Source organism: Camponotus vicinus, unplaced genomic scaffold (assembly GCF_025532165.1).
Source record: "Camponotus vicinus isolate PSW18456_S1 unplaced genomic scaffold, iyCamVici1.0 SCAF_2, whole genome shotgun sequence".
NCBI classification, from domain to species: domain Eukaryota; kingdom Metazoa; phylum Arthropoda; class Insecta; order Hymenoptera; family Formicidae; genus Camponotus; species Camponotus vicinus.
The window spans coordinates 4,829,208-4,849,891 of NW_028141956.1; the positions used below are offsets into that span (position 1 = coordinate 4,829,208).

Consider the following 20,684-nt stretch of genomic DNA (forward strand, 5'->3'; position numbering starts at 1 on the left):
ATAAGCTTTTCTGTTTGCGACGGAATTTTTAACTTTGTTTTGCAGCTTAAAAAGAATTCTCGAAATCTGTCGACCATAGTCTTATTACGATTCTAATAAGAATATAATTTGAACTTTATAATTAATTAATTTTTCTTGCTGTAATGCCATATGGATTCCAGTTGTAGTATTAGTTATATTTATATTATATTATATTTATATTATATTATATTTATATTATATTATATTTATATTATATTATATTTATATTATAGTTATAGTTATATTATATTTATTAGTTATATTTGGAATTTTTTTTAATATATCTGAAGAAAAATTTTAATTACATTTGAATTAGTTGCGACAAAAAAATTGTAAAAAAAATTGACATAAATTCCGTGCTTTAGACTTCATTAAACATCCGCATGGCATTCAAAATATTAAAATTGTCGATATGTATTGATCTCAGTCTTGAATAGCTATACGTGTGTGAGAGAGAAAGAAGATGTGCAAGCCGGTTTTGAGGATTAACTTGCAACAAAGTTGTCATTAACATGTTGACAGTTTTATTTCGACAAAAATATCCGAACGCCAATAGAAATGTGTGACACTCGTTATTATGAAGTGTATGTTTTGTTAGGTGAAAAGCGTTTCTCGCAGTCACTCAATAATTCTCCCAGTTCTTTTCACGTTTTTTCTGTACCGCTCGAATTTATACACGAAATATTCGCGCGAAATCTCATGGAAATTCTTCAGAATCTTTAATATATGATATTAATTACGAACGTAATTAACATTTTACATTCCGAAAAAAAAGATAAAATCTACGCATTCAGTATTTTTCTCATCTCATTGGTATTTTTAACGATAAGCATAAAATATACATCGAGAAATCTGTTTTTAATTTCGGCAAACAAGAGATAAGAGAAAGATAAGCAGACTCAAACATCTTACAGTTTGTATGACAGTGTTTTCTTCAGAGTAAATTGTAACGGACTTTAATTGCCTCTCGGCTCTTCGGTTATAAATTCAGTTCTATGCAACTTCGTGTCAGCGTACGTTTGTATTCGCCGTGAACAATGGCGTTGAAGCATGTGAAAAATAGAATAAAACGGAAAGAGAGGGAAATAAGACGAAGCGAATGGCGGCGAATACATCTCGCCATTACGGCTCAGAAGCAAGTATGAGCGACGTGGAAATAGCGAGCCTTGCAGCTGTAATAAAGAAGATTGAGCACGCGTGTAAGCAGCAGCCGCTTAAGTGTCGTTCACATAGAATTCATTCAAAGAAACATTTGCTACTATTTTGTTTTGCAGAACGTCAATACATTGTAGAAATTTTTTTAATCGAAAGTTGGAAGAATATATCTTTCACATGTGCTTTATTGAATATTTATTACTTGAAACAAGTCTCCGTAAATTTAACTTAATAATATAATATTAAAATTGTAGTAATTGAATTGTCGTATAATTTGTTTTTTAATAGTTTTATAAATATTTAATATTCTTTTCTGTCAAGAATTATTAACTTTATTATTATACTAAAATTTATTTGACTTTATGAAATAAACACACAAGCACATTTAAACATTTTACTTTTATTTTCCAATTTTGAGAATCGTGTGCAAAAATTGAGCCAATTAAAAGTCGGACTCGCCGCGATACAAAATGTTATATCTTGATGGCGGTTCTCGTGTGAACGATACTTTAGTCGAAGAGTAGCATTACGGCGATGGTGAAGACAACATTGCTCTCTCGGAGACGGCAGAACCGTCGCAACAATCGCGTTGCGCACTTGCCTAGAAAGGAAATAGGCTTTCCTCATTCCGCTTTCCATGATCGTTCAATTATTCAACGTTGCTCTCCGCGTAGCGCGCCTCGCCAATCACGACGGACAAATGTAATGAAATATTAACACGCCGTAATTAGAATTCAATTGGACGTGCTCGGTGCAGCAATCCGGATTTATGCGTTTTGGACTCGAAGAGCACAGAGCGTACCACACGCTTCGTTGAAAACCAGCATTATTACCAGCATTAGTACCATTTGCCGTTGCTCGGAAGCATCATTAATCATCTTAGTGAGGCATAATGTGTAAAATTAAGTCCCCGACTGTATTACACGCGAAATGAAAAAGAGCGAAGAAAATATTAAAATGTTTCAGAAAATTAATGACCTATGTATATTGTTTATGGACTCTTCTAGAGTCCTCCATCTTGAATTTAATAGAGACGCAAATATTTAATTTAATTTTGACATGAATATTTTTTTTGCGCGCATGAACACTTACTGGAATATTTCGCTATCTTTCAAATAAAATGGAAATATAGTTCTTGAAAATAATCTTGAAAATTTTAAAAATTAGAAACTTATCGTGAAATTAAATGACGCTTAAAAAATTACAAATTTTCAACGTTGCAATAAATTTTGCTCTTTTAGCAATCTTTTTTCTTTCATATTAATATCTATTTTTCTTTTTGTTTGTTTTTATAATTTCTCATTTAAATCGATCATTTAGATTGGTCTAAGGGGTGTTCTAGTACTATCGTCGAGATGAGTTTCTTCGCGTTAGATGCAGATAGAGCGCATCTGTGTGAGTACTTTAATAGGGGTATTAGCGATAAATTTAATACAAAACGCAGTTAAGATCTTAATCTTCAGCTCGTTTAAGTAAACTCATTACGCGGTCCTCACTTTGGAGGAAGTATAGCAGCAGCAGTAGCAGCAGCAGCACTCGTTAGCATAAACGATGACTCCTTCTCTCTGCTCGCTGTCGAGCTACATGTTTTAATACGAAGCTCGTTCTCTGCAAAACAAAGAGAATAAACTAGCTGCGCCGAGAGGAGAACCTTTGTTTCTTTATTAACGCGTTCGTTCCAACACATTTGATTAATTCTTTAGATTAATGTTCTTTTAAAGTTCTATCTATGTGCGAAGCAGTGTATGTGTGTATTGCTTGTTGAAAAATTAAATCCAAATTTAACTGTACTCGAGTGAGTTTGCTTAGTGAAGTTTACAACGAGCGTATTGGATAAAAGCTTTGTTACTGATTTGAATATTAACTAAGTTTTTTTTACTTGTACATATATATAATTACAGAGATAATAAAAAGAGAATAAAGAGAGGAAAAAAAGAGATTTGAAAATTTTTTAATAATAAAATAATATCGAGAATTTTTCGTATACTTATTAATTATATCGCGTAATATCGTAAAATATTCCAATAGAATCCGATCGATACATTACTTGCGATAAAAACAATATTTTAAACATGTACTTTAATTGTTTCGAATTTTGATATAAAGTGTGTATTTATTTTTTATTTCCTTTTGTTAATTTTCTTTTTTATTGAAAAATTTTCTTTACAAAATATTAATCTCCGTGGAATATCGATCCCATTTCCTAAACGCATTTCGTTAGCTGTAATCTGTCTTAAATCCAAGTATTCGCGAGTTAACTCAACTCCGTTAACAAGGTAAATTCTCCCTCGGCAGATCTCGGTGGTGGACTTCATTGACGTCATTACGATCGAGGTTCGCCAGAATGCTGCGCCCACAGTACGGAATAGTTCGGGCTTACCAATTGTTCTCCCAGGAATGCCGTCAATCTTCATTCGTGGAATTGTTACGAGACCGGCGAGCGGCGAGAGCAAGCGCCGCGTTCTCGCCTTAACGACTCGTCTTTATCCCACTCCCGGTATAAATGGCACCGGATATTATTTTCGTCGCGGAACTCCTCGAAGTCGCGCGATTAATCTTGTAACTTAATGCGGCTACGGTGTAACTTAAGACCGGGGCAAGTTCCCGGCTCCGTCGTGATCGTGTGATTTCGCGACTTCCGCTTCTTCTCTCGATTAACTCCCGGATATATATTACCTTTTCGCGCCGTGACATGAGTAGAGTTAATCTGCGAAGATATAAATTATATTGATACACATTTTGCTTACTGAACTCAGTATTGAACGAAATTATTAACATTAAATCTTTGACACGAGTTTTAATCTGTCGGATAAAAAATTTTACACTTACAATGTAACTTGAAATAATAATTATAAATTTTATGTGCGCCAGTAAATTATAATAAATAATTATAAGAAATTATAATAAATTTATAAATTTTTTCATCACAGAATATATACAAAATGTAGATTCTTAGAATTTTATCTTCTCCGATAAAATTTTTACGAGAATTCACATCAAAATTTGCTGTTATATAGAGTGTTATTATTTTAAAAGAGGTTAGACTGATCATTATATATAAATTTTTTTTATATTTTCTCATAAATTATCATTTTTAATTGAAAAAACAATTTTATATTTTTTCATAATTATAATTTTTAGTTGAAAAAAAATTTGTCATGAAGATTAATTTCATAAATTGATAATTCATAATGGATTTTATAAAAATTAATCTGCGCATTAAAGTATTGCATTTTCTATCAAGAAAAATATGACAAATCATTCTTGAATAATTTATATCAATACTATGCTTTACTTTGGTAAAGCATACTATGCTTTACTTTGTTTAAGAAGTCGCTGCTCGATTATTTATCTTTTATCATAAATTATTATTTTACTATTTGATCGTTCTATTTTTCTATATAAAAGTTATGGATCGATCGGCGGGATTTAAGCAGCGTATACATTTACAAAACTGTTATCAGCCGTAAATCTCATTTTTTATTTCAGATTATTTTTTTTCTGGCACGCAATATTTTGTCATTCGTTGTCTTCTTTTATTTCCTGCGCATCGACCACATTCACCACCACATGTAGTAGTCGTGTATCGCGTATAACGTTCCGAAAGGACACGGTTTTACAGAACACGAAATGAATTCTGCTATTCTCTTTCTCTCTCTCTCTGTTTCTCTCTCTCTTTCAATCGAAAGATCTGTCTATATACATATATCTCTCTCTTCGTCTAAATTTCCTCGTTTCTCTTTCTCGCACCGGTCGTTACTGACGCGGGGCGGTTGGATGGTGGCCAAAATGCCGCCGGTAAAATTAATCGTTCCCTGACACGAATTCCTCTCTAAGTGGGAATACCAATTTGTAGGTGCGAAACAGAGAGAGCGCCCCTGGGAGAAAGGGAGGGGAGAGGCGAGGAGATTGCCTCGCGTTGTACGCGCCCGGGGTGAAAGCCGGAAGGTAAAGAGGAGGAAGGAGGAAGGAGGAGGAGGAGGCGGCGGCGGCGATCGGATAGAGCGGGTCTCTAAACATGTCGTTATATCGAAGCTAACAACACACCCGGTTTACGCTTGTTCTTGGGTTCTCCCAAGAGAATGCGGTGTACGCGGCGCTGGTTATTGGCTGTCGACCAAATGCCCCCGAAGACTTATCCCCCTATCGAGCATTGTTTATGAAAGCAATGCAACTACAAAGCGACGCGCGTAAGTCTTTCCAGCTGGCCAGCCGCGGTGCCAAATTAGCGGTGCCAAATTAATTGGAATCGTTGAATTCTCAAACGGATGTCGAGTTCTCGTATCATGACTCATAAGCTCTCCTAGTAGATAATTTTATTTCTAATTTTAATTTTTAATGCACACTTTGTTGCATAATTTTAAGCCCCTTTTTCGAAAAATTATATAATTGCTAAATAAAAAATTATAAAAAAATAATAAAATATATCGAGTAGAAAAATTTTAATCACACATATAATGTTCAATATATTTTTATATTATAGATTTTTTTCAGTAATCGCGATGTACTTCAAGATATATAACTTGTAATTATTTGTAATTTTTATTCTACGAAAAGAGATGTATAATAAGAGTCAATAATTAAAATACCAACAATGTAATCAGTTGTATATAGCAAAATTGTATAATGGCAAGTTGTATCGTAAGACGGGATATTATATGGTACTGAGGTAAACGTGGTTTGTCGGCTTCTTTTTAAAATAATAATTACGCCGCTGGAATGCGTCTCGTGCTAGCGGCATATCTATCAAGTTGATGCGCCGACAAGATATATCTCGATGTTGTTTTACAAAGAAAATGGAACGAACTGCGCTAGGCTGATTACATTGCGTAGTTGCTACATCTCTGTGGCATTTGTTGCCACATCATATGAGAGATAGAACCATTCTTAAAATTTCTATCAAGACGGAATGAAAAAAATATCAGACAATGATGAACGATATATCTTTTTCTCGAGATAGATAAAACGCAGCTTTTCAGATTCTGACATCTTATATTTGCAATAATTCAATTTAATAAATTGGCCCAAATTAGGTAACGAGTGATGGAACATCCAGGGAAAGACTATTTGAACAAAATAATCTTGGTTAAGTGCAATCGTTATACATTCAACGTCGACGTGAAGGGAATCATTTAAATTAATCGTGTTACAGATCGGAAGCACGTCGTTCAGCCGAAGCGCGGTTCCATCGGGAGATCGAAGGGAAGAACCGCACGCTAGGCTGACGCCGACCGGGAGTATCCCCGACATGGCTTAACTCGCGACAAGCGGAAGACAGGTGGAGAGAGGAGTGTCGGGAATGCACGGATGATCGCCGAGATTCGCCTACAACGTCGAAAGTAATCACGAATGGTGTCGAGTGGTGTGTTCGTGATCGCGTCGAGGGGGAGGGGTAATAGTGGCTGTGATCGTAGTGTCGTGTCTCGGGAATTAGTGTGTCGTCGGAGTGTCTAGGAGTGGTGGAGAGAGGTATCGCGGGTTGCTCGACCTCGGCTACACGAGTAAGAATTAACGACAGAAGCAAGTGCGGTGAAAAGAGCTCAAGGTGGATAGGAAGGTGTACGCACGATAAGAGAGAGGAAAGGGCGAGAAAAGAGAGATTCGGCCGGATATATCGCGAATTACGTCGAGCTAGAGTAGCCGCGAGAGAGTAAGTGATGTGTTCGATGGACGAGGCGCGTCTCGCGGGCGGTGGTCGGGGTAATGATAACGCGTGTAATCGCGCACGCTACCATTGCTACTCGGGATCCAAAGTGAGAAAAGGCGGGCAGTCGGTGACCAGGCTGGCGGGCGCCGGGGAAACGTTTCCAAGGGCATGGCGACCACGCCACTAGGCGGTCGCCTCCCTAACGTAAACCGCAAAGGACCATCTCCGTGCGTCGGTGGTGGTGGTGCTAGTAGTAGTAGCAGTAGTAATAGTAGCGGTGGCGGTAACGGCAACCCCAGTAACGGTAGCAACAACAACAACGGCTTGGGCAACAACAGCGCCGGTGGTCAATCGAAGAGACAGGAGAGAGCGCTGATCGGCAGGGAACATCGCGATCATCGTCACCATCATCATCACCATCATCATCACCATTATCACCACCATCATCATCATCAGGGTCGAGACAAATCATCCTCGTCGTCGTCGTCGTCGTCATTGTCGTCGTCGTTGTCGTCGTCATCGTCGGGCCAGCAGCGCGAGCCTAATAAAGCAAGCACAGTGGCTGCTAACGCCGGTGAACTGGATCCGGCCGCGACGAATGCGACCAATAACTTTGAGTACGACGACAACGAATGGGATATCGGCATAGGTGACCTGATAATCGATCTTGATGCGGACATTGAGAAGACGAGGGACGAGAAATTGAGCTCGGGGACAGGCATGGCTTCTACGCCTGCCTCGGCAGCATCGGCACCGAATAACGCGAATCATCATCAGTTACAAAACTCAACGAGTCTCAACTCCTCCAACTCCTCGTCCGTCCCGTCGGCTGGCGCGAACGCCAGCGGCCAATCTTCGTCGTCCACTTCATCGTCGTTGTCGTCGTCCTCCTCGTCGTCCTCATCGTCGTCGTCAACGTCCTCCTCGTGCGGCGTCAACTCGTCGACGCGTTCCAACAGTCCCGGTAGCGGTAACGGCGGCGCGAACGGAGCCGGAAACGCGAACGGCACCGGCAACGCGAACGGCACCGCGTCATCCGTGGTCACCGGCCCCGGTAACAAGCAAGCGTCGGGCGTCAACGTGAGCGGCGTAAACGCCGTCCACGGTAACGCCGGAAATCCCGGCAAGATGGCCGTTGAACACTCGGCCACCGTCGACAAGGGCCTCAAGATGAAGATCAAACGCACCAAGCCCGGCACCAAGACGAGCGAGGCCAAACACGAGATCGTCAAGTCAAACGAAATCAACGGCACCGCCTCGTCGCAGGACTCGAACAACGGCACCGCCGCGTCCTCGACGTCCTCGTCCTCGATCGCCGGCTCGGCCTCCGCGTCGGCCGCGGTCGCCCAGAACTCGCAGAACTCGGAATGCGGCGCGGCCGGCGGCGGCGGCCAGTCGTCCTCGTCCAACAAGTCCAAGCCGAGTCACTCGCCGGCGTCGGCCGGCGGCGCCGGGGGCGCCGCGCCCTCGTCCACCGCCGGCTCCAAACGCGGCTCGAGCGGTCATCGGCGCGACAAGGCGCGAGACAAGCACGACAAGCCGCAGAGCAATCACACGCCTCAGCAGATCAAGCCGGAGATGAACGGCACCGCGCGACCGACGCCTCAAGGCCAGAACTCGGCCGGCGGCGCGACGCAGTCTCAGGGCCCGACGCCGGCCGCCACGGCGCCGCAACAGACCCAGGGACCACCGCCCAGCTCGAGGACAGGTTTCTCCGTGTCCCAGGGCCCCGGCCCGCCCGCGACCAGCGCGGCAGCGCCCTGTCCGCCCCCGAGTCCGGCGAGCGCGACGGCGACCGGCGCGGCGGCCAAGCCGGAACAGACCAAGGTCGCCGCGGTCCCGGGCCCGCCGCTTACGACGCCCGCCGAGGAGGCTATGGACACTGCCGCTAGTCCTCCCGCGAAGAAGATGAAGACGGAACCAAAGGTAAGTGCTGCCCGAAGCTGACGATTTATCTCGTCGCGATGTCGGCGATTGGGCTCGCCTCAACGTTCTCTCTCGCCGAAGGTGTGTTTTCTGCGATATTTCGAATAATTTATCGATTTTATTCGCTCGATATTTCAAGTTTCTCGAAATTTCATTCAGACAAAATTTATTTAGAATTGAATGGTGAATGATATTCACTTGTTTGTTTTTATCTAGAGTTTAATTTTCGAGAAACTCTTTATTTTCTCAGTTGGTTCGTGGCCAAAAAACTAAATATTTTTAATTCCAAAAAGAAGGTATACTCACTCTTTGCCAACTTTAAAATATTCTATATAACACACTTTAGCACTATTACTCATTGTTTCGCATTTTTCATCAATGACAAATCACAACTTTTTCAATTTTATCGCTTGATATTTTTAAGTGTTTGAAACTTGATTAAAGCAAAATCTATTTCGAATTAAATGGCGAGTGATATTTACTTATTTATTTTTATTTATAAAAAGTTTAATTTTCAAGAAATTCTCTTTATTCTCTCAATTGATTCGTGACTAAAAAGAATTAATGACTAAATATTTTTAATTTCAAAAAGAGAACGTACTCCTTTTTTGCCAACTGTAAAATATTTTATATAATACACTTTAATAGCTTATTTGCATTTTTCATCAATGACAAAGTATATCTGTCACTGAAACTCTAAAAAACGGGAAGAGATATTGTTTTTTTTTCTTTTTTAAGAAACGAACTGAATTAAATTCGTTGACTTTTTTCTCGCATTAGATTACCGCGTATAAGAACGGGAAACATGTTAAGTGCAAGAACAACGAGAGAACTTCCTTTCTCTCTTTCGAGTCATTCCGGCCGGAAGATGTATACATATATGTAATACCAGTTTCCGGCAGCTCGTTAGCCACGAGTTCGAGCACAGACCCTCCTCCGATCGGTATCTTCGTCGGCGGCGGCGACGCGTGACGCTCGTACGCACCTAATTCATTCGCGGCGAGATGAGAGTCGGCACCGAATCAATTACATAAGTCCATATGCATAGAACACGAGCGGATCGAAACGAAACGATATTGCGTACGATACGTGCACGTGCACGCGTAAATGCTGCGTTCCATTTCGCTGCGTGCGATGGAAAAAATTTCGCCTAAAAGCTGTGGAAGGTTATAGTAAGAAAAAAGCACTTTAGATTATCAAGAAAAAAAGTTGCGACTCAAGATACATTAATAAATAATCAATAATGCAAATTCCTTCGAAAGTGATACGATTGCAAACTTAAAAGGTTTAATTATTTTTTATGTCAATAATCTTTTTAAAGTACGATGTATGAAAGATTCTAAAACAGGCAAGACTTTTTTACCTTAAAAAAATATCTCAGACGCAATGATAATTCAAATTGAACCCTTTCGAAGAATTAAATTTGACTCTTTCATTTTATTAATTGAAAAATTCAATAGAGTCTTGAGATAGAGAATTAAAAGATGACGACGCGATAAAATTATCATTCACGTCCAAATGGAAAAATCTGAAGTATCGATATTATATCTTGACATGTTTCGCACATTTGCTTCTCTTTTATTCTATATCGGGGGGGATGACACTATCCCCGTGACACTTGAATAAATAAATCCGCTTCTCGTACGGTGGGACGGGAGCGTTATTGTAAAATACGAGAGCTTTGGTTTTCCGTCGCGAACTCGCACGCGGGCGTGCATATGTATATCTGAAAATAAACGCGGAGCGAAAAATATATCGTTTGAGAGATACAGCGAAGCGCCATAAATAAATCTCGTCTCACGCGCGCGCGTTTCGTTCCCCCCTTGATCCGCAGCTCTATCGAAAATTGTGCATTATTTCCTCTCGAAAAGATCCATAACATTTTATCGCATTTTACGATTGGTCGAACATGACGCGAACGGGGTGAGTTTTCTTGTCGAATGCACGAGGAATCTTTTTTTTTTTTCTTTTTCACGTCGTTTTCGAAGTTGGCCGCTGTGCGTTTATAGTGTATATAAATGTTTCAGTTGTAAACAGCACAATCGAATGAAATCTTCTGGTTTCCCTAAATTTAGGTAATTCTAGAATTTTACTTGTAATTTTAATTATTAAAATTAGCGAGAAAAGTATAAAATTGAAATATATTGCTCGCAAAATGGTGGCTCGATTTGCGAGGAATATACAGTGTTTTTTGAGTGATCCAGTTCAAAACTCCAGAAAGTAATTCCTTGGACTTTAAAGAAAAAAGTTTCTATGAACATGAGTCTGGAAATGCTTCCCTGCAAAACCTTCAAAGTTAAAGAAAAATAAGAAAATTTTGTGATTATCTTTCTCGTACTTTTTAATTGAAGGCAAGAGCCTTAATCGAAGCTCAAAAGCGTACGCTTCATAAACATAAATATCATGTTTGCGATCTTCGCGACAAAATTTTCGATTTTTTTACTATTCGAAATATGTTTAGAATTTTTGAAAGTCAATGGCCAGAAAAATGCAAGTGTGTGTAGCTGCGCAAAGTAGACACTGAGCATTTAATTTACTCATTACTTGTTAACATTAATATTCAATTAACTACGAAAGATAATCACAGAATTTTTTTTTATTTCTCTTTAATCCGTAACTCTGCAAGAAAGCATTTCCGGACCCATGTTTATAGAAACTTTTTCCCTTAAAATCGCCCAAGGAATTACTTCCTGGAGTTTCGGGCATCATTTAGCAAACACCCTGTATACATGTCTCGTGCACAGGACACTAGTATATAAGTATATATTGTTGCGAGTCGCGAGATTCGCACTTTTTGCAACGAGCCTCGGTGTATCTCTCGCCTTGGCACACATCGGGCTCATCGTCGCGCTCGTACGTGCTCATTCGCAACCTTGTTCGCAAGGCATGTAACGCCGGACACGTACTCACGCGTCAATCAACTCGCGTGTATGTCGCGGATGCGCCCGCGGCTCGGCTCGGCTCGGCTCGGCTCGGGTCGGCTCGACAACAAAATTGGGAAGCGCCCGCAGTGGGAAACCGACGTGTACGCTCGAATGTATGTACGGCGCGTTAACTGTTAAACGTCCCGGTTTAACGTAATGGCATTTTTGCGTGCTTCAAAGGGCGCACAATGTCGCGCGTAATGTCGTGGAAAAAGAATTTACTGCATCGCGGCAAAATTGCATAGCCGCGAGTAAGTCGTAATTTTTCAAATTTTAATTGTACATAACGGAATACCTGTATTCTCTCCATTAGAGGCGCGAGGAACGAGATGGGAGAGATTCCGCTAAACACAATTATGTCACCAAGCCGCATAAATGACGCTTTTTCTAATCGCCTTTACAATCGTGTTCGTTTTATACTTCAGTAAATGCTAATAAGTTCCCTTAATGCTTCTTTTTTCAGTTACGTATTAATTTGCATATGCACGGGTTATGCACCTTGCAAGCTATAATTTCTCGAGAGTGAAATAATTTCATGAGAGCCGAGATGTAAATTTTACATAAATCGCGATACACATATTTATTACCATATAATAGATACGATATTTCGATGGTCCGAGTTTTGCGCGTTCAAGGTACGAGGTTGAACAAAGACAGAGATTGGCACAAAAACTATATTTTTGCTCTTTGTTTACGACAATTAAAGCGGATATATATTTTCACTGGGCGTCTCTTATCGCCAATCACGTTTCGTGGCAGTCGCTTTGTCCAAGTTGTTTGGAAAGTATACCGACACGTCGATACATGGCCGGTTGACGTGTATCATCTATTTATTCACCGTTCCGATTCGGCGAGTGACATCGATACGAGTGCTCTCTCCATTGTAATAGCGGCGTCATTATTTTTGCACGCTGCGATTTGCCACGATATTATTAATGATCACCGCGCGATCGTCCGAGGGAGGTAATATTTAACGAACGTGCATTCACGTGCGAACACAAGCGATATGTAATCTCGGTTCTCGCAACGTATTGTTTTCCAACCTCGCAATTTTCATCGAAATTTTCAAACGCCACTTGGAAAATGCGATTTCACGATTAATTTTCTCGACATTTAATTATCAAACTTGTAAATTGATCTTTACTTTCTTAATTCTTGATTTATTAACACGAGTAACAATTAATATTCTCGAGTTTAAAATTTACAATTTTTTAATTCATAACTTTAATCAAAATTAATATGGTATCTCGCTCTAACTTAATTTGACAAACATCGTATAAATTCAGAAATTAATATACTGACTCCCTCTCAGTTAATCTCACATCGATAAATTTTAATAACCCGCGGACATGCGGTTAATCGAGCCGCGATAAAACGAGCGGATTAACGAACAAGAAGCTGTTTGATAAATATTTTTGATCGCGCCCTCGTCGACTCGGGATTGACGCTCATCGATGTCGGAATGGGTTGCGGGGGTTGTTGGGCGAAAGCCGAGGGACGATGGTCCGAGCAAAGTGGCATAGTCGACTACTCTATGCACCGAGGGGAATAATCCGTTATATCCCTAGTATAGAGAGTAGAGGTTCTCAAACACATGGTTTCTCAAAGCGTAAGCGTTTTGCACGTTTTAACGCGGTTTACGAACTCGATCGAAAACATTTAGCTCCCGATGCCAGCACTTTGTCCAATATTTTGACATATGATTTATAATTAATTTGCTAATAAGAGAATTTTGTTTTATACATATTTCTTTTAGCAAGTCGTTTAATATAAGTCGTATGTTGCTTGATATGTATAATAAATTATGATAATATTTCAATTATACCAATCCAAAGTTTTTATAAGGGAGATCATAAGAATACTATCATAGGAATGTTACTCGTATGAATATTTTCTTTTTACATCGAGATTTATTTAATTTAGGAGGAGGGGCAAGTTTGTTTTTCATCATGCGAGATCGTCGTCAGTCTATGTAAATTTTTATTTAAAGTTAAATTGTGTGCTTATTGCGAGAGCGCACTTAATTAAAAGTTGCGTTAGTTTCATGTTCGTTCGATGTGCCAATCGAGTAAAAAATGGCATTGCTATTCGTTCTAGTTACCTGACGTTTCTTTTACATCGGCGTAGAGTCAATACACCGGTGAAGGACCGAGCGATTAATCACAAGTTTCAATTGTCGTAAACTTTTGGGTCAATCGAGTTATCGGTTTTTGTCGCGAAGCGTCATGTTTCCTTCCGCCTTCCCTCATATTACAAATGTTCGTGGCGCATAATTCACCGTTCCGTGTTTATATCTACTTAGAAATATCGGGGGAACGAGAGTTTTCCAATTAAGCGTATCCAGCTCTTATACAGACGCCAATTCCCCCCCTCTCCGCATCCTTCGTCCTACGTCGTCATCGTCGTCGTCCATGAAAGTAGCAACGGAATTACATTTTCGCCGGAACACACATTTTTGTCCCGAAATTTACTCCGCGATACACACCCATTTCCCGCACGATGTCACCCATCCGTGTTCAACCCTTCTCTTCCGCGTCGTCCCCACCCTCGCGAAGCGTCGCGACGTCGATGCAGGCTGCACAGTGCCATCTTCGTGTCCGCGCTTTCGCCTTTCCTCCTTTTTCACCGCGCAAATTTCCCTCCAAGTTACCTCCTAGTGTTCCGTTTGTTTTCTCTTTTTCTCTTTCTCTTGTTCTCTTTCTCTTCCTCTTCCTCTTTCTCTTCTCTATCTCGATCTCTCTCGAGTAACTTCCTCGGGGTTGGCCCATCAGGTTGATTCGTCGGGCGAACGATCGGGCAAGGTTTCGTCTGTGACAGTCGACGAGCCCCTAGAAGTGCACCGGCAGAATCTATATCGGTGTGTTGGTGCAACAGAGCCGGCTCTGGATTTTCCGCCGCCCCTGCAAACGAGTCGCGAATTCGCATCGAGAATTCTATATGTTTCTGTTAGCAATTTACTAAACTTCAAACAAAATTCATTTCCATTTCTCTCGACATGAATTAGAAAAGTGCAGTTTTATTCTGTATTTTCTTTTTCGAATAAAAGCATGTAACAAAATAACATTTAAATTTTTTAGAGAAACGAGAAAAGAACCTAAAAAATTCAATATGTCAAATATATGTGCATTTGAAAAGCTTTTCATAGTTTTATTTATAAAGTGTAAAGTAGAGAACGTGAACTTTGCTTGAATATCCGTTTTTCGATTATTTTTCTTTTCCCTTTGGGAAGCAAAAACGGATTTGAATCTGATGATATATTTCTTCAATTTAAAGTTATATTTCTTTCTCCCTTTAACAAATAATAACATATATTTTTGAATCATTTCTTTTAAAGTCAATATTTTAAAATCACATGAATAATCCACTTGTTCTTCTTTTTCTTTCTTCTTTTTTATAATGTATATATTTTATATTCAGAAAAAAATACAAAGAAGATAGTATTTTTTTAAGCATATAAATTTCATTTTTTTTAAAATAAAAATTCAGCTCTTTATGTATAATTGCATATTCTGCATAAAACGTAAAACGAAACAAACACATGCTTATACTTGGAAGAAAGAAATTAATGTAGGATTTATAATTAAAAAATACAAATTTATTTCTAGAGTGCAAAAGTACAAAATTATTTCTAACGAAATTAACAACGCTGTTTTCGTCTTTTTACACAATCGGAAATATTATCTATTAAAAGATATTTGTTTTCGCAATTTTTATGGATTTTTAGAAGAATGTTTTATGACAGAAATGTCATTCTCAAAATTATGCGAAATAAAGTGATTATTTTTGTTTTTCATTTTTCTCAAGGGAAATATCACGTGTCTAATTTTTCGGAATTTGACATCTCTTGTATCTTTTCGACATGGTTACTTATTTATCCGGAAATGTACGGTTTTAGAGTGAATTCCGTTGCTTCTAGACGCGGCCCTGGTCGGTAGCGTTGCTGCCACCGGTGGTTCGAGCGAAATTGGGGTGGTCTAGAGAGGGAGGAAGAGCGAGAGAGAGAGAGAGAGAGAGAGAGAGAGAGAGAGAGAGAGAGAGACAGGAGGAGACCGAGAGAGATAGGGCTGGTGGCTGCTCCTACGACTGTGTGTCGGCGGGGAAATGTTGCAGGAGCAGCAACGGGGCGCAAACGGCCGGGGCAGGGAGCGGAGGGAGAGGATGGCGACGTAGGAGGGAGGGAGGGGCGGGGGTGAAATCAATACTTTGCGGTCTCCGCCCCCGGGAGTACACGGATGAATACACGGACAAACACGAGCGCCGACGAGGGTGGCTCGTCGGATTTCGCCCGTGGTGGTGCAGCCGCTCCGTTTTCGCCCTTTTCCCTCGCCCTCCCCGCGCGCGCATCTTCACCATCTCTTCCTCCCCCTCCCTCCCGATCCCTCCCTCCCCCGGCCATCCCTTTCGCCATTCCGCGTGTTCCCCGCCGACAATCCCCTTTCGCCACCACCGCATGTCGCCGCTGCTTCCTGCCTCGTTATAGTTGACTGTCTTAGCAGTCGAGGACGTCGACATGCGAGATGCTGTCGAAAGTGGGATTGGCGGCTGGCCAATCGCGATCATCGGGGGGGAGGGGGACTCCGTTTGCGGCTGTTTGGGAATAAATAACGGGGGATGAATTGCAAAATCGCTCTACGCTCCCCTTTTTCCGTTGCGCAAAAATGATTCTTCAAAAGTGATCCCCCGGCGCGGCGGATTTTTCTGTTTTATGATGTGTACGCAGCGACGGAAAAACGCGAATAATACAATGCGACGAAACAACGAAATCGTTAACGGGGTACAATTGAGTTGAGGCTTGAAAAAAATGTCAATTTCGAGTTTTATACAGTTTTTAAATCATCGTTTGTAATAAAAGATTCAACGATGATTGACAATTTCCCTGTTTGAACCCTTTTTTGTTTCACCACGGGACTTTCAAACATTTTTCAAAATGAAAAAATGATATTTTTTAACAGGCCATTTTTTTCACGCATGCCATTTTTATACGCTACGTTTCAAATAATGAGTTTAATGTCTGCTACGATTAAAAAAGCGTTATACCTCTGTTACATTTTCATATTATATTTTGTATAATATGTGTACAGAGAAAAACATTATTTAAATTATATTTTCAGAGCTTACTTGTTTGAAATAATTTCTTTAGATTCCTCGCTTTTATACTTTTCATAATAAAGTAGTAAAGAGCTCGTTATTATTACATTGAAATTTTCGCTCGCCAACTCGCATGTGCGCTCTCTCTCTCTCTCTCTCTCTCTCTCTCTCTCTCTCTCTCTCTCTCTCTCTTTCTCTCGAGGGAAGCTCGGTGCGCACCCGTGAAATTCGAGAACCATGAACAGTACTTTAAAACACGGCTTTTCTCATTGCGGCAAACATTATCTCCACTTAGTGGATAATATTCCTTTTTCTAGCGCTGCCACCATCCGCCGCGGAGATGGTTTTAAAATTTACTTCGCGCACACCCGGAAGGAAAGTCTGTCGGACGCTGTTTTAGAATTACGACGCGGATTGTAAAGCACTAGACGGCGAGAGAAAGAAAGAAAGAAAGAGAGAGAGAGAGAGAGAGAGAGAAATGCGCTTTCATCCGTACGAACGACATTCTGAAAAGATCTTTCATAGTCGCGGCGAACGCCGTTAGCCTTTTTTCTCGCTCGTCGCTTTCGCTCTTTTCACGCGACGTCGCTCGCGCGATAATGCAAGCGAGAAACCACCTCTCTTTGAATCGACATCTTTCTGTCAAAGCTGCGGTTACACCTATCAACATCGTAGACGTTGAAATCGATGTACTTTACTTACTAATATGCATAAGCGATACATGAATCGGATATGTATCGATATCTGGATATATTAATAGCAATATAATGTACGATAAATCAATATTCGATTCTTGAATATTTTTGCATTTATCGAGAAAATATCAAACTTTTAAAATGGCATAATACTCGTATATACTCGTTCCTCTTTTTATCCGATAGTAATTAATATTCTTTTACGTTTATATTATTGATTATTGTGTCTTTTTGCATCGATTCGTCATCATTAGATATTCCCTTTCTCGTTGACTCTCAATTCTTAACAGATTAATTTTGAATCACTGTTTCGCGACGATGCAATTCCCTATCAAACGACGATCGGGGGAGTAGTTAAAGACGGGAGCGGCGATAGGAGCCTCGGTATTATTACCCGGCTTCTATCCGCAGCATAGATGTATCGATTCTCGATTTTCGATATACGATACTCCGTACACGATCGGTTTTATAGCTGGTCGACGCGATTTCGCCCTCGTCGCACCGCAAAGCCGCAACTTCCATCAGCCAGCCCGACGATATCAGCGGCGGACGCGAGTATTCACGTTCGATATTTCGAATACATCTCTCTTGCCTGTGTAACTCTCCATTTTCGGATGAATTTGCCGACTCCTTTGATAGCCTCTTCCAATGATATTTATACGAAAAATATTTTATATTTTTCGAAACGTTGAGGCGAGAAAAATCTTAGCAAAATTAAGATGAGAAATTATAAATTTAATTCAAAAGAATGACATTCATGATTAATAATTATCTTTCAATTGATAATTGAAGCAATATCATAAATAAAATCAAAATTAGCTAAAATCAAAGAACTCAGAGCTCGAACAGTCAGAATTTTAGGATTATGAGTAAAGATACAAAATATTTTTTATCGGCGCTTACATATGTTATTCTGCAAATCGTCGAGATAAAAGCAATCATAAATACATATAGAGTCCCCAAAGAGCGCGAGTACATAATTTGTAGAACAGGGCTGGATGGGTTGATAATTGGGACATCCAGTACTCTCTTAACCGCGCAGAGGTAAACAAGCGGAAAAAAACAAGCGTAGCGACGCGTCGAAAAGTCCCCGAGTGCCACACCCTCGGGGCAAAACGGCTTATGTATGCACACTGGAACGTAGCGGCTCGCACACAAACGCCCGAGAGGGGTTAGAAGGCAAAAGGAAAGAGCGAAGAGCGAGGGAGAGAGAGAAAGAAAAACGGAGGGCGAAGAAGGAAGAGTCTCGGAGTGTCATTCTGCTTGCAGACACACTCTCTCAGGGACGGTTTTAGATATTTGCACGCCACGAGGCGAGCTTAAAGCTCGCACAATTGTCCCTTTATGCATATGTCATAATTAGTTTTTTGAGCATTTTACATTTGTTCCTTTGAAGTATCACTGAATTTAATAAGCGCATTATATTATATTTTTATTTATTCGCGATAGAAATTTAAAGACGTATCTATATAAAGTTTTTAGTTTAAAGTTAATGTACGAGTCTTTGGGAGAAACTAAATTGATCAACTATATTTTTTCTAATTTTTTTAAATTTTAATATGCCATCATAAATAAATAGTTTGAAATTAAGAAATGTATATAAAAAGGGGTTAATTAATGGGATTAATTTGGCTTCTGAAAGATTTATATAGCTAAATTGAAATTTATAATGTTATGACAAAAATAAATGATCTTTTTCGCACATGCATAATCACTTTTCATACTATTTTATGCTTATGTGAAAAATATAAGAAATTATTTTAGGCATACAAACACATATATTCGCATTTATTCTGCATGATATATCCTAAAGCAGCTGTTTTCACGATTATAATATCTAAGGCCGACACTGCATTTAATCTTTGTTGCTCATCGAAAGATGTGTATAAAGAGGGATGAGACATTATATCCATTGAGATATAATTGATAGAAAGTTTAGTATTAAGCGAGAAGATGAAATCCATCGAAAACGTAAACCGAGCTCTCTCGCGTGATAGAGGTCGATGTGCATCTTTTCTGTGTGCGTGCGAGGGTGAAATGAAAAAGAGAGAGAAGCTGAAGGACTCGGGGAAACAGCGGAGGGTTTTCGAGGGTGTCAAGAGTGTCCGCGGGGAAATCGGTGATCCCTTCAGGCTCCCTTCAGGCTCCCTTCTTAAGCCAGAGGCACGAATAATACGTGAATTTCTCGAGGAGGAGGGTTCATGATGAGCGATCGCGGTAATTAAGCGTCCGTTGTAATTAAAACGCCACTTGCTTTTCACCCCGCTCTTTTTTCGCCGTTTCTCCTTCTCCCGACATTAGCAGCTGTCCTTTTCACTAAGCTTCTCGATCGGGATTTCCGACGATGGGTGAAACAGCGTTTCGTCGAGCAGAACATTCCATGCGATAATTGAGTGCGACGTTTAATCCCTAGTTCTTGGTATAATATAGTATATCATATGATAGAGAGAATTCATCTTATATTTAAGAATAAAACGTGTTATAGAAATAAACAGTTTTTGAACAATTATCTCATACAATTTTGTTTGCAAATGGAAATTAAAAATTTAACTTTTCGAATATGCAAAACAATTACCAAAGTCGTTATTTTTTTCTAACTTTAAGTATATAAAGAATCTACAAAGAATAAATACGAATATTCTTTGTTATTTAATTTTCATTTAAGCTAGTTATGAAAAAATGATTTAAGAATATTTTTATTCGCTGAAAGAAAGAGGAGAAGAGAAAGAGAAGAGACAGAAATGGACAGACAGATGCATTAATACATTTTGGGCCTCTCGAGGATAAGGGGTGTGCTTGTTCGATCGAGTTCGGGGAAAATCCCTCCCTCGATTACTCCAAAGTGCCTGTCTTCTGTGCACCGCATAGGAGGGGGTAACGGAGAGGTAACGGAGTCGAGAACAGTAGATTACCATTACAAGGTGGAAAGGAGAAAGGGGAAACAGAATGGCAAAGCGGTTCTCCAACATGCCGAGTTCTCCCTCTCTCTCCCTCTCTCTCTTTCTTTCTCAGGGCTGTTTGAATATTAATCGACCCGTTTGACTTATTTATCAGCCTCTTCGTGCCACGAACGAGCACGAACGGTGCTACCGAATCTACGACGTACACGGAGGGTAGAGAACTCTTTTCGAGGGATATAAAATGACTGTTCTACGACCGCAAGTGAGACAGCCGAGGGTGTGGTGCGTGTTGCCCCGTGCATAAAGGGTGTGCCGAGACGACGCGCGT

At 40.2% G+C, this 20,684-nt stretch overlaps 1 protein-coding gene across 5 annotated transcripts in view; it reads left to right on the forward strand.

The window, feature by feature from the left end:
• The window catches only part of LOC145967218 (uncharacterized), a 197,490-nt gene that overhangs the window by 121,196 nt on the left and 55,610 nt on the right, over positions 1–20,684 (forward strand). For all 5 annotated transcript variants that reach the window (XM_083091883.1, XM_083091882.1, XM_083091885.1 and 2 more), the window contains one exon: positions 6,329–8,749. In XM_083091883.1, coding sequence (XP_082948009.1) covers positions 6,992–8,749 — 1,758 coding nt within the window. In that variant the 5' untranslated portion in view covers positions 6,329–6,991. The remainder of the gene's footprint in view (positions 1–6,328; positions 8,750–20,684) is intronic.